The sequence below is a fragment of the Vitis riparia genome, chromosome 19 (assembly GCF_004353265.1).
Source record: "Vitis riparia cultivar Riparia Gloire de Montpellier isolate 1030 chromosome 19, EGFV_Vit.rip_1.0, whole genome shotgun sequence".
NCBI lineage: Eukaryota > Viridiplantae > Streptophyta > Magnoliopsida > Vitales > Vitaceae > Vitis > Vitis riparia.
In genome coordinates this window covers 14,495,376-14,508,531 of record NC_048449.1, presented here as the reverse complement: position 1 = coordinate 14,508,531, position 13,156 = coordinate 14,495,376, and the positions used below count along the sequence as shown (strand labels likewise).

Here is a 13,156-nt window from a genome sequence, read left to right as displayed (position 1 = left end):
AAAAAAATTGAGGATCCGCGGTTGTGAGAGACCAAATAGTAAAGAAAAACAAATGTGGCACTACTGAAAGGGTAGAAGAACACTTCTTAAGACACGTGTAGCGCTTGGGGTGGAGAGGAGGTCACCGGAGGTCGCCGGAAAGACTGTTTAGAGGGCCGGCGGAAACAAAAAAACCCCAAAAAATGCACTTGTAGGGCTCGGAAGGGACAAGCACAGATGGAGGGTGGCTAAACGACATCAGGTGAGGCTGGAGGTGGAAGCGTGTGGCCGGAAAGTGCTCCACGCACCCTCACTCGCCGGCGCGTGAGGTTAAGGCCATCGGAGAAGAAACGCGCGTGGCTGGCGCGTGGATGAGAATCTCCCTCCGGTGCTTTGACAAAACTTGAAGATCTCCTCCTTGCGCACCTGATGGTATGGTCGGTGTCGGAAAAGGACGTCGCCGGAAAAAGTCGTCGGCGGTGAGGGTTTTCTAACAGCGGTGAGGGTTTTCTGACGGCAAGAAGGTTGATCGGAAAGCTTTAGGAGATGGGAAAGGTGACCGGAATGAAACACGGTCACTGAAAAGTTTCCCGGAATTGATTCATGGATAAACCGGAAATAATTAGGTTTTTTTTTTTTCTCCCTAGGCTCTGATACCATGTGAAAAGAGAGAAAAGGGAAAATCTTTAATTTTTAGAGTTATGGCACAATCTATTCAAACCAGCCAAATTGAATTGGGTTCCTCTTAGAAGTATTAGTGACATGTTGACCATTCCCTTTAGTGGTTTAGGAAATACTACTAGAAGCAAAGTTTTATGACAAATCGCTTGTCTTACATTGATTTTGATAGTATGGTGAGAAAGAAATACAAGAATTCTTGAGGATAGGTGGAGAACTTTAGAGATGATATGGGTTTTAGTCTATTTCTATTCATCTTTTTAGGTCTCCACTATTACAGTTTTTAAGGGCATTCACTTCCACATTATTCAATTTGATTGAATTTTGATATATAAATTAAAAGCGTTAAAATAGCAATGTTGAGTTGTTTTTATGTCTATTGGAGTGTAATTTTTTTCCTCTGTTTCTTATTTGTTTTTGTAATTTAGGGAAGGATTTCTGATCCTTCTTTTGTAATATCATATTTTTTGTGAATTATGGTTTTGTTCCCAATTAAAAATAAAATAAGAACCAAACAAATAAAAATAAATAAATAAACTTGCAAAAAAGGTGATCTTTTATGATTTGATCAAATCCAATCACTTGGAAAACCATAGAAGTAAGGAAATAAACCACCCGCTTTCGTGCATCTGATTGTCAATTCAACCTTGTGCTTAAGAACAAAAGAATATTCATGTAAACAAGAAATTCATTTTTCATGTCAATGATTTAAATTCTTTTAAGAGTTTGGTGCTTCATGATCTGAATATAAAACAAAATCTTTATAAATAAGATAAAATTGCCAATAAAGAAGTGTTTGTACCAACACATAGAATTCCTCGTTATAAATTGAATATTGTAGGCATATATGTGAGAATAATTGTATATATTGATTTGAGGAAAAATTGTATATCTATAGGCAGCTATACGATGAGGAAAAAAATGGAAAAACTCCTAAAAATCTGTCCCAAAACTCATGAAAATTTTAATTCTAACTTCATAATTTAAATTGTTATATACAACTATTGACTATCTATTAAGAGGTTCATGCAACTATTGACTATCCTATTGAGAGGTTCAATACTAGCCACTTGAAACTTCATCCATAGGTTTGTGTCATGTGAAAACCTAGTAGACAGATGATTAGCCTTGTGTTTATTCAATGCCCTAGCACCTTACTCTTTGGCAAAGACTTCTTTAATAAATCGCCATATATTGTGTGGCTCCTAGTGAGATTCAAAGGATGTTAAAGATCCCATTTCAAGGTTTGGCTATAGTAGAAAGAAGTGTGTCCTATGGTTCAATGCTATATTGACTATTATGTGGATAAAATAGACAAGAATAATTGAAACAACTTTCCTTAATAGTATAACTTCCCAAGATCATTAATGTGATAGGTGTGTTTTATTAAACTCCCTAGGTTCTAACCATGCTTTGAAATATCGATAAATATGGATATATCGGTACTTGGATTTTACGGATATATTGGAAATATCAGAGAAATATCAGTGGATATTTTGACAAAAATATAAGTAAGGCGAAAATTATTCAAAATTCATGGAAATATTTGGAGAAACTCCAAAAATGATCAAATAAATAAAAATACACATGTTAAAGTTATTTTCTAAGTATAATTGACATAGGTGTAGCTAAACAAAAAAATATCAGAAAGCAAGGATATGTCGGTATTAATAATTTATTATTTATTTAATCAAATTATTTTTAATTTATAAAATATTAGAATTTAATTATTATTTTTTTATATTTTCGTATTTTTAGAATAAATTTATATTTTTAATATTTTAAAATAAAAACATTCAAAATTAAATAAAATTAAAAGATAAATATAAAAAAAATTAAAAGTGAAGTGATAGTAATTTTTTAAAATAGGATTAATGAGATAAATGATGATACATCTAATATTAAAACTATAATTTATTTAATTCAAATGCATTCAATAATGTAAAATAAATGATGATGCATATATGATTTTTTAATATTTATATTTTTAATATTTATATTTTTTTATATTTAATGATCATATAAATGATATTAAAATACTTGTTAAGAAATTTATAATGGTGGTTTTTATATATTTATTAATTAATTAAATAAAAATTTTAAATAGAACAATAAGAATTTATTTATTTATTTTTTAATAATAAACTTTAACATATTTATTATCTACATATATTAACAAAGAAGAAGTTGGCCCAACCGCCCAGCGGTAACTAGGCTTGAACCTAAGCCTTTCGGCCTAGGCTTGAATCTTGGCAGTAGCGGCAACAGGGCAAAAATATTTGAAATTTGACTGGTTTGACGCGCTAAGCCCACCAACTCCATGTTGACCAAAGTTTGACTTCCCGAAAAATCAGCAAAAAGCCAATAAATGCCGATATTTTGACAAAATTCTAGAAAAATCGATCAAACGACTTTCGATATTGAATATAGCGTCGGCCTCACCCGATAAGCGAAATTTCGCCGATATTTTGGTGAAAAATCGCGACATTTCAAACCATGGTTCTAACAAAGGAGTTTGAAGGCGTTCACAATGAGGAGTGTATCGTTGGATTCACTTGTTGTTTGTAATTTTACAAATACAAATGCTGCATTCATTGATATATGGAGGTTTCTTTCCCTAGCATCTTTTAAGCTAAATCTTGCCAACAGTTTGCTAGGGCATCTTGGTCAAACGGGGATTGGCCATATGTTTAAAAACCATTTCAAATGACAATATCTTAGCCCTCTCAAAACCAGCTAGTAGAGACTTGGCTATTGAGGTAAAGATTTGATCTCTTGTAGAGGCCATAAAGGGGGGAAAGGTTTAGGCTTACAATGTTTTTTGGATTGAAGGTAACTCCACTATCATGATCCAAGGACAACAAAGAAAAATGCCTCATTTGGAGATATGCCCATTTAATAAAGGAGACACCACATTATTCTAGAGAATTTCTAGCGGAATATAAAGCAAAGAGGAGGTATCATAATTAATACACAAATTTCCTAGCCATGACAGGGCATCTACTTCAAAAGTCCTTTAAGGTCATTTAGCATGTGTATAGAGCTACTATACTATGATTACTTATCTTTCAATTTAATGTCATGAAAGAACACATCCTTTCTTTTCCAAGTCCTTACTATTCCAGAATTAATTTTTTGTTGCTTCTTACCAATATATGGAGTGCATTAGTTAGACATTTTAAAATTAAAAGATTAGCAAATTTCAAACAAAAGTGTATCTGCATGCAAATTATTTGAAGTGAAAGGCAAACTAAACATCTATCAACTACAAAAAAGAAATAAATAAATAAATAAATAATTGTTTTATGAAATAAGTACAACAACAAACCTTTTGTTCTGGAGGACCAGTATCCCTTGACTTTTTATTCCACAACTCCTGAAGGCCTTTCAAATTCCCATTTTCTTGATCCAAATTATTAGAGTATCTGGAGTTTCCATCACTCAATCGCTGTCCTTTATTCTTCCTAAGAAAGCTCATACCAGAGGGCCTTTGATGTTGAGCAATGGAAGAATGTCGTCTCAAAGCAGACAAGACCTCCTCCGTCGTGCTCCTAATTTCAGATCCAAAAACACAGGAATCCCACTGTTTCAACCACAAGAGGACCTACAAAACAACAATACAAGGTTAATTAATCATGAAAAAAAATCAAACAAACAGAAACTCCAAATGTAAATAAGCCTTCTAAGGTTTTGGCTTTGTAGGAACTTCAAACTAATACTATGAACAATATGTTCACCTCACGATTTGTCTGTTCATCACTGAGAAGCTCTATAAATGAACTTGGAGCATATTTATCCACCCAAAGCTGTTCATTGACCACTTGTGTTTCAGGGAGGATTGCATCATTCTGCAATTCAGAACTTGCTTGCAAAGCCTAAGCATGACAACAATATTCATAAGAAACATTATAATGTGTAGAAAATATTTTCTAAAAGGGAAACAACTTCAATGTTCCTACCCCTAAAAATTAATATCATACATCACATAGCATGATAAAATTTAAGATAATTTCTAACTTTATATATGAATTGAGACAAGGGTTAATTTTTGGATTTCTTTAGTGAAAATTTGGTGGTTCATATGGCCTTTTGCATAAAACTTCATAAGATCTTCTAATAATAAAAGTCATCAGAGAGTCCCAGTTATGCAGACACTTCAAAAGGAGTTGCGGCTAGCTTGAGCACAATACTCTCAAACATGTTTCAGACATTTCTCAGATGTGTCCAAAATTTTGAATAATTTTTTCATGACCTAAATAAATCAAACATTCAATGGAAAAGTATAAGGTATTTCCTAAATAAAGAAAAATAATATAGTTTGGAAGAGAGACTACTGAAGAGGAGTAATACACTACCAAATTCCCCAAGCTTTTTCTTCCTGGTAATGCAATTGTGAGTTTGGAAATTTAAATAAATTTACTAATATTTGTATTATTATATAAAATATAGAAATAGTATCTTTTTTTCTAATAGTTAAATAAGAATCACAATAATATATTTTTCATGTATAAGTCCTTCAAAATTTATCATGTCATAAATTGATGTCATATTGGACTTGTGTCTCATGTCCAAATCCTATTCAAACTTAACCTCTTCCAAGGGTGATGTACTCATGTCTCATGTCTCATGTCTTGTCCATGCTATATAGTATCAAAATTAACCACTTCCAATGTTCTCAATTACCAGAAGAGCTTCAAGGCCCCAATGGATCATTCTGGTTTTATCAAGTAGCTGCCATCCACTAAATTTTCTTAGGACCCTCATAGGATTCAAATCATAAGATGATGTGTTACCCATATAGACAAAATGGAAGCTTCTATATTGGTAACCTGATTTTGTGAAACAGTGATATGAACAAAAGCAGTTCATGAATCTGATCAGAACAAAAAAACAAGAATAAATTGATATTCTGCAATAAAGGTGACCAGTTAGGAAAGCTTCAATGCTACTTACAGCATATTAATGAATTTTTTATACACAAAACCAAGTGATTTTCTTTAATTCATCAAGTTAAATATTTGTCCACTGAAAGAAAAGAAAAAAGAGCATTGACATCAAACATGAATTATTACAAGTTGTTTTCACAAATAGAACACTAAATAATACCATTGCCCAAAAAAAAAAAAAAAAAAAACCATGAAAAAAAACGATATACCTTTGTGAAAGCATCTTGTTCCACTCTTTGCATTAGAACACTAATGGGTTCCAAAATAAGACCTGTAAAGTGGATAGATTGGGAAAAGATCAAAGGCCTGGAATCAACTAATTCAAATATTAATTTTGTGCAAAAATAATATCATATACAAATGAATAAGGATGCCCACAAAATCTTGGAATTATACAAAGTGAGCAATGTCACAAGGACTCAATCTGTGAAAAAAATGCCCTTGACTCGCATTCATGGCAGGTAGAGTACCACAGAAATCACTCCATGTAACAGATAAAAGAAAACAGAACTGTAACACATCAAGATCTAGTCAAAGTCTTTTGACATTTTGATCGATCAAGTTGGAGGTAGGGTGCTGGCAAGATCACAAAGAGGATCAAAGGATTCTCAGAGTGGATTAAGTTTGGAGCTAAGCATTTGTCTTTGTTGCTGCAAGGGGTGGAAGTATGTTGTCAGGATGTAAATCTGAATAGCTTCAGAAAGGCCTAGACAGACAGGAGGAAGAAGTTTCAACTTGGAGCTCAGGAGCAATGTAGCTGGCACATTCTCCTCATGTGTTATGTTTGCTCAGTGGAGGCAAAGAGATTTTCCCTTGTGTTCCCAAAAGGAAGGAGAGTATTAAGGGGGTGGGTGGTGCTAGCCAGAAAGTTAAGAGCCCTTGATGTAGAGCTTCCCCTTGGATTTTTTGAGGTACTCAAAGCCAACAATTCCCTTGCTCCAGGTTGTATAGCCAAGAGCATCAAAGAAGGAACACCTTTTAGTAATGCAGTAAAAGATGGTTGGAGGGGTGTGGGCAAGGTTGTGTGGTTTCAATTTGGAGGTTTGGATTTTTTCAACAAAATGCAGCCCATAAATCAATGTTTAGTGGGAAAATGGGGTAAGGTCTCAGGTGAGACACTATTTCTTCCATCCTGAAAGTCTTGGGTTAAGTATAATTGGAGAATGAGAGTGGATATCCATCTTGCCTTCATAGGTGGCTTTCCTATTTTATTTGAGTTTGGATTTAGTTATGAAGTCAAAAGGTCCTTAGAAAAGAGTGACAATGTTCAAGAGGAAGAGGCTATTGTAAAAAAAAAAAGGGTTCTAAAGGTTGGCTAACTTAGGGAAGGAGATAAGGTGGCTGAATCTTAGGTGATGATTATGGGTCTTCCTTTGTTTTTGTGGCACAGAGGCTTTTTTAAGCAATTAGGTGAAGCTTGTGGAGGCTTCATAGTTGTAGATGAAGACACTGCAGTGCGCTAAAATTTATAGTGGGAGAGGTAGTAGTAAAAACAGATGGAAGGAAGGTCCCAAGAAGTTTGCAAGTTATGGTAGGAAAGCTTTACTTCACCATTCAACTGTGGTGGGAGATTCCACCATGGATGTTGGTGGTGAAGCCGCTCAAGCTTAGGTAGGGGCTGGAGGTTGGAGAGGACTTGGACGGTGCTTTACACATCGCAACGAGACTAGGGTTGGTGGACCATATGCAAACAAACATGGGGATGTTTGCATGTCACCCCATGAAATGAAGGGGGTTGCATTAGGTATAGGTGTGGATGGAGGCTTAGGCACTATGGATGCGTGTTGTGTTTCTTTTAAAGGGGAAGGTCTAGGCCTAATGGAGATGATTGGCCCTTTAGCATTACGAGAGCCTTATGCAATCTCTCATCAGGCTAAAACCATGAGCTCTAGCAATCGTGAGGGTTTCGAAGGTTCATTACTCTCTGACATGATTGTGAGTGTCAAGGATGATCTCAAACCCACGGTTGAGAAGAGATTTCTAGTTAAGGTTGTGTTGTTGACTCCTATGGATGTAATCCTAGTGAAGGAGGCCTCCTACTTCCCAAGTAAGCTTCCTTACTCCATACTCTATTAGGGCACGGAGCATTCTCTCCTTTTTCAATCTCAAATGGCAATCTTCCAATGGAAAAGACAATAGGGAGTATGGTTCACTGGGATAACCCTCTTAATGGGTCTTTTCCAAAGGCTGAAAATTTAATGGTTGGAACTTTCTGCTTTATTCTGAAAAATGGAATGATGGTGGAGATGTTAGCAAGCACTATGAGAGGTGGTTGTAGTGATCAAGAAGAAGGATTCATTGAGGAGCCTTCCTCATTATGTGATTCCCCTCCATGTAGAGCGAGCCAAATCTTCAACTGCTCCACGGATACCTTCAAAAATTAGCAACTTTCAACATATTTGAGGGAATGTCAATTGAGGATCTTAAGGAAGAAAATAATGGCTTCTTAAAAGGGTTGGAGAACAGAAAGAGGAGCAAAGATTTAAGTCGAGTAATAAAAAAGAATTTGGCACTTGGATCCAGATTTAAGAGGAGACTTCGCAAAGTGGAGTGCTCCATTAACCATAATTCAGCTTCAAGAAAAGGGAGGAGGAATAGAAGCTATTTAGAGATATGCAAAGTTTAGTGAAGAAGATTTGAATCCTTTTGTCCTCTTTGCATCTTGAGAAGGAAATCCAAAGCCTCGAGTGCTCAGTCAATTATAATAGTGTTTCAACCACAGTAAAAGGAAAGGGGAGAGGGGTGCGGAGTTAGTGGCAGGGGTCTCTGTTGACCACTAGTGGTTCGACTAGGGGTTCTTTGTTCATTCTAGGTAAGGTTTTTTATGTTTTTCGCTAAGGGGTTTCCAGCCCTTGTTGGAGCTAGGTGTTGGTGGGACGGTGGGTTTTAATCTTTCTCTCTTCTTTTATTGCTTGCGGTCATATTTGTATACTCCGTGTGTGCTTTGTTGCACCTTTTTGCAAGCGTTTTTAATATATTTTGCTTATTTACCTATCAAAAAGAAAATATTTGAATCCTTTTGTGAAAGATTTGAAAGTCATATTAATGATATAGAAAAGTGGAAAGTAGCAAAGGCTTTGATCACATTGTAGAGGGTAAACCTAGTTCATCTAGAAGAGACCAAGGTGTAATAAATATCGAGTTAATTGGTGAGGAATTTAGGAGTACATAGAATATAAATTGGGGTAATGTGGAGGCCAGAGGGCAAGTAGGGGGTATTTTAGTTTTTTTGGGACAATAAGGTCATGAAGCTTCTGGAGGTAGAAATGGGGTGCCTTCTCTTTCATGTTGGTTTAAGAACTGCAAGGATAATTTTATTTAGATGCTTTTAAGAGTGTATAGGTCAATTCATAATGGAGAGAGAGAGAGAGAGAGAGAGGATCTATGGTCAAAATTGGGAGATATTAGAGCATTGTGGAGCAACCCTTGTTGCATTGGAAGGGATCTTAATGTTTGTCAAATTCCTAGGGGAAAGAAGAAATTTGAAGATCATAGATGAGCTTCAATTGAGGGATCGTCCCCTTGCGGCGGGTCCTTTTACTTAGTGTGGTGATCTAAATATTCGATCCTTTTCTAGACTGGATAGCTACCTTGATTCAAAAGAGTGGGAAAGTCACTTCAATTGTTTGACCCAAAGTGTGTTGCCTAAACTTGTTTTTGATCCTGCTCCTATTTTATTGATGAAAAAGAGATGAGAAAGGGCAAAATGCCTTTTGGGTTTGAAAATATGAAGCTAAATGTAGAAGGTTTTAAAGACCTAGTTAGAAATTGGTGGGAAGGCTACAATGTTAATGGCTCTTATAGCCACATTTTAGCTAGCAAACTAAAGGCTTTGAAGCAGGATCCACAAGTCTAGAATAGAGAGGTGGTAGGGAATTTGTCTACTAATAAAGTTGCAACTCTCAACAAGATTGGTTTCGGGGATGCAAAAACAAAGGAGACCGCCCTTTCAATGGAGGAAAGTGAGGTTAAGAGGGGATAATGGAGGAGTTCAGAATGTAGGTAGTAATACAATAGATCTCCTAGAGGTAGAAACCACGAGAATTATGGCTAAAAGAAAGAGAGAAAAAATTCTAAAGTTCTTCCACAAAATGTCAAATTCCCATAGAAGGACTTATTTGGTTACAATTAAAGTGAACTTTAAGCGGGAGGAGAGCTTCAAAGAAGGCCTTATTTGATGAATTAGTTGATAGTCCATATGGAGAAAAAAGGTGAAGGGTTAGGCATCAAAAATTTGTCTATTCTAAACAAGGCCTTCCTTGGAAAATGGTGTTAGAGATTGCAACTAAGAATAATCCCTTTGGAAGCAAGTCATTATAGGGAAGAGTGGGGAGGAAGAGGATGGATGGTGCTCGAGAGCATCGAAGGAAAGGATATGGGGTGGAGTTGTGGAAGGCTATTAAGAGCAAGTGAGAGGAGTTTCATAATAAGATTGGGTATAGAGTGGGAAACGGTAGGAGAGTAAAATTTTGGAAGGATAGATGGTACAACAATGATTCCCTAGAAGAGGCTTTTCCTAAGTTGTTCTCTATGGTCCCTGCTAAAGATGTACAATTGACTAATTTGTGGGAGTAGAGTAGGTAGAGAGGTTGTTGGAATCCCTTGTTTACAAGACAAAACATCGACTAAGAGTGAGGAGAGGTGTAGGTTTTTTAAGAGATTGCAAGGGCAAATAATTAGAAGGGATGTAGAGGATATCATAATTTAGTTGGATATCAAAGAGTGGCAAATTTATAGTTAAATCGCTTTATTCCTTAAGAAATCATAGAATGGAGGCATTTCCATCTGGCATTATATGGACCATGGGTTCCAATGATAGTTGACTTTTTTGTTTGGAAGCTTTATGGGGAACATTCTAACTTCAAATCAACTCAAAACGAGGGGTTCACAGTTGTCAAGTAAGTGTTATTTGAGTAAAGTAAAGGAAGAAACGATGGACCATATCCTCCTTCATTGTTCCAAAGCAGTCATGCTTTGGCAATTAATTTATGCTCTATTAGGTGTTCAGTAAGTGGTGATCTCCTTAGTTCGAGATGTCCTTCTAAGCTGGCACATACCCTTTGTAGGAAAACAGTGTGGAGAGCAGCTCCTTTATTTTGATTTTTGGAGTAGAGAAATAAGAGAGCTTTCGAGAACACTAAAAATGCAGATCGAGCAATTAAACAACTATTTATGTACAATTTTTTAGAATAGGTTAGGGTACACACAAGAGACAGCTCTTTGTCAATGATCAACGCTATCGATAGTTGAACTCTAAGAGTCTAAGTAAGGCAAGGGTGTTGTTTTTTGTGTTTCTCTCTACCATGTTTCACCTTTAGCGCTTGAATACACCATGTATACTTTTGTGTGCCCTTTTGATAAGCACTTTTAATACAATTGATCCTTACCTATCAAAAAGACCATGCCAAATTGTTGCAAATTTCTTTCATTTAGAACATCTGATAACTTGGTACCTTCTTTCCAAAAGAATAAACATAAAAGAAATCCAAAAAGAGTATTCATTCTATCATGTCCCTAAATTGTCTTGCATTCAAAGGAACAACACTTACAACCATAACGTTCGAATGCTAGTTAGTGAATTCAAGACATGTGTCAAGGCAAATCTCAAGAAACATTCATAACACCATAAACCTAATTTGCAAGAGTCATGTGGGGCATAGCTTAATACACAAGGATCACTTCATGACTGACTGCAGATCTGACATAATTTTCAGAAATAAGTCTCTCACAACATAATAAAAATATCAAAATAATACTAAACTCAATTCAGTGAAACCTTAGTCCTAACAATTAGGGGTGTTAGGTAAATCCTATTTTGCCACTTGCCCCTACTTGAGGTAATATCCTCCCTTTAAAATCATGTGACCTTCTCAAAATTCCAGTTTGTCAACCCTTGAAGCCAAAATTCCAGTTTGTTAACACTTGAAGCTGGAACTTGGTTGTCTGGACAAATGTGATGAAACTATTTTGATACACTTCAGGTCAAGCTATAACCTAAACTTCCAAACAAAATAAGAAATATGATTATTTGGTTTGCTAGTGACTAATATACTTTGGCTGGAGGTTCCTCGATAAAAATCTAATCAAAAATCAGAGTTCAAGCTAATATTTCACAGAAATAATAAAAAGAAGAACAATGATGAAATTCTTCAACAAATTAATATGATAGGGCAAATGCAGTTCCCTCTCTATATCATCAACATCCAAGCAATTATGGCAGTGATTCCACAATTGAACTTCATTTGGCTGCCAAGAAGATGAGGAAAAAGAAAAGGAAAAAGAAAAGGAAAATAAAAAGGTAAAAACTCAAAACACCACTTTCAACTAAACAATTGCCGCATTGAACTAAGTGGAGCTCTGGTGATTATGTTGTTTTTCAGGATCCAGACATAGCAAAATTTAAAGACATGTTTGGTTCTGTTACCAGAAAACGGTTTTCAAAAACCAAAATTGTGTTGTGGTCAGTTGATAAATACGCCCTAGAATTCATAGATTGCATTTACTGTTCTTTTCCTCCATTCTCTCGGTAACCAAACAGCTACCACAAAACTAGACTCACCCTTGGTGCGTCCCTCTAAATCAAGTTTCTTCAACCTCCCGTCGCTCCCAGTCGCGCTAATCTTCAAGTAAACCCTGTCGCCACCTGGTCCAGTCACCGGAATACAATCACCGTCAATCTCTGACGCGTATCGCGAAACGATTCTCTCCTCATCAACAACCATAGGCTCCAAATCGCCGTCACTGTCCTGCGGCAGCGAGTACCGCAGCCAATCTTCCTCAGCTCCGGTCTCAGACAGATCAGCTTTGCTACGCTTTCCAGAATCGGGGGCATCTGGTCCGTCGGATAGGGGGCGTTTCTGGCCATTGACTTGAGGTTGTGAGAGTGGTGAAGGAGGTTCAGGGAGCTGTTCTTCTTCTTCTTCAGGGTAGGGTTCTGGGGGTTCTTGGTCTTCGTAGTCTTCGAGGTCTTGGTGGAGGTGAGAATTGGCTTCCAGCCATTCCAGCTCTTCTGGGAGGGGAATGTACATGTTGGCGTCCATTGATGGGTGAAGGTGGGCAGGAGAATGGTTGCAGAGAAGCGATTGAGATTCTGGCACTCGTTTGGCGGGAAAGTGAAGAGAATAGCGACAAAGCCGGGTTAAGGTGGTATTGGTGGTACTTAAGGGAAGGAGAAAAAATAAATGTTTAAAGAGAAATAATTTTCTTGCATTTGATTTTATTATGAAAAAATAGGGGGAGAAAATCTAGTATAATTAAAATTATTATTAGTTAATATATTTCAAAAATATTTAATCTTTATAAAAAAAATAAAAAAAAAATATCTTAGTGACTTTAAAATTATTCTAGCATTTTCTGTTTTTCTATTTTTTTTCTCCTCCATTTTTCTCATTCATTTTTTTGATAATCAAAGATAGTATTTAATAAATTAATCTAATCACTCCATAACTTAATTTAAATTCATTAATTAGATATATTTAATAAAATAATTTAATATTATAAATGAATTTTAAGTAATAAGTCAAAAAAAATTAACTTATTTTCAATCTTTAATT

General features: G+C 35.8%; 1 protein-coding gene across 1 annotated transcript in view; it reads right to left on the bottom strand.

Moving 5' to 3' along the window:
• The window catches only part of LOC117908238 (chromosome transmission fidelity protein 18 homolog), a 32,064-nt gene extending 19,340 nt beyond the window's left edge, over positions 1 to 12,724 (bottom strand). Inside the window, exons 1-4 of the mRNA XM_034821867.1 lie at positions 12,163 to 12,724; positions 5,813 to 5,874; positions 4,395 to 4,532; positions 3,986 to 4,261 (exon numbers count right to left, since the gene is read on the bottom strand). Of these exons, the coding sequence (XP_034677758.1) occupies positions 3,986 to 4,261; positions 4,395 to 4,532; positions 5,813 to 5,874; positions 12,163 to 12,643 (957 nt within the window). The 5' untranslated portion in view covers positions 12,644 to 12,724. The remainder of the gene's footprint in view (positions 1 to 3,985; positions 4,262 to 4,394; positions 4,533 to 5,812; positions 5,875 to 12,162) is intronic.
• Positions 12,725 to 13,156: the final 432 nt, after the last annotated feature.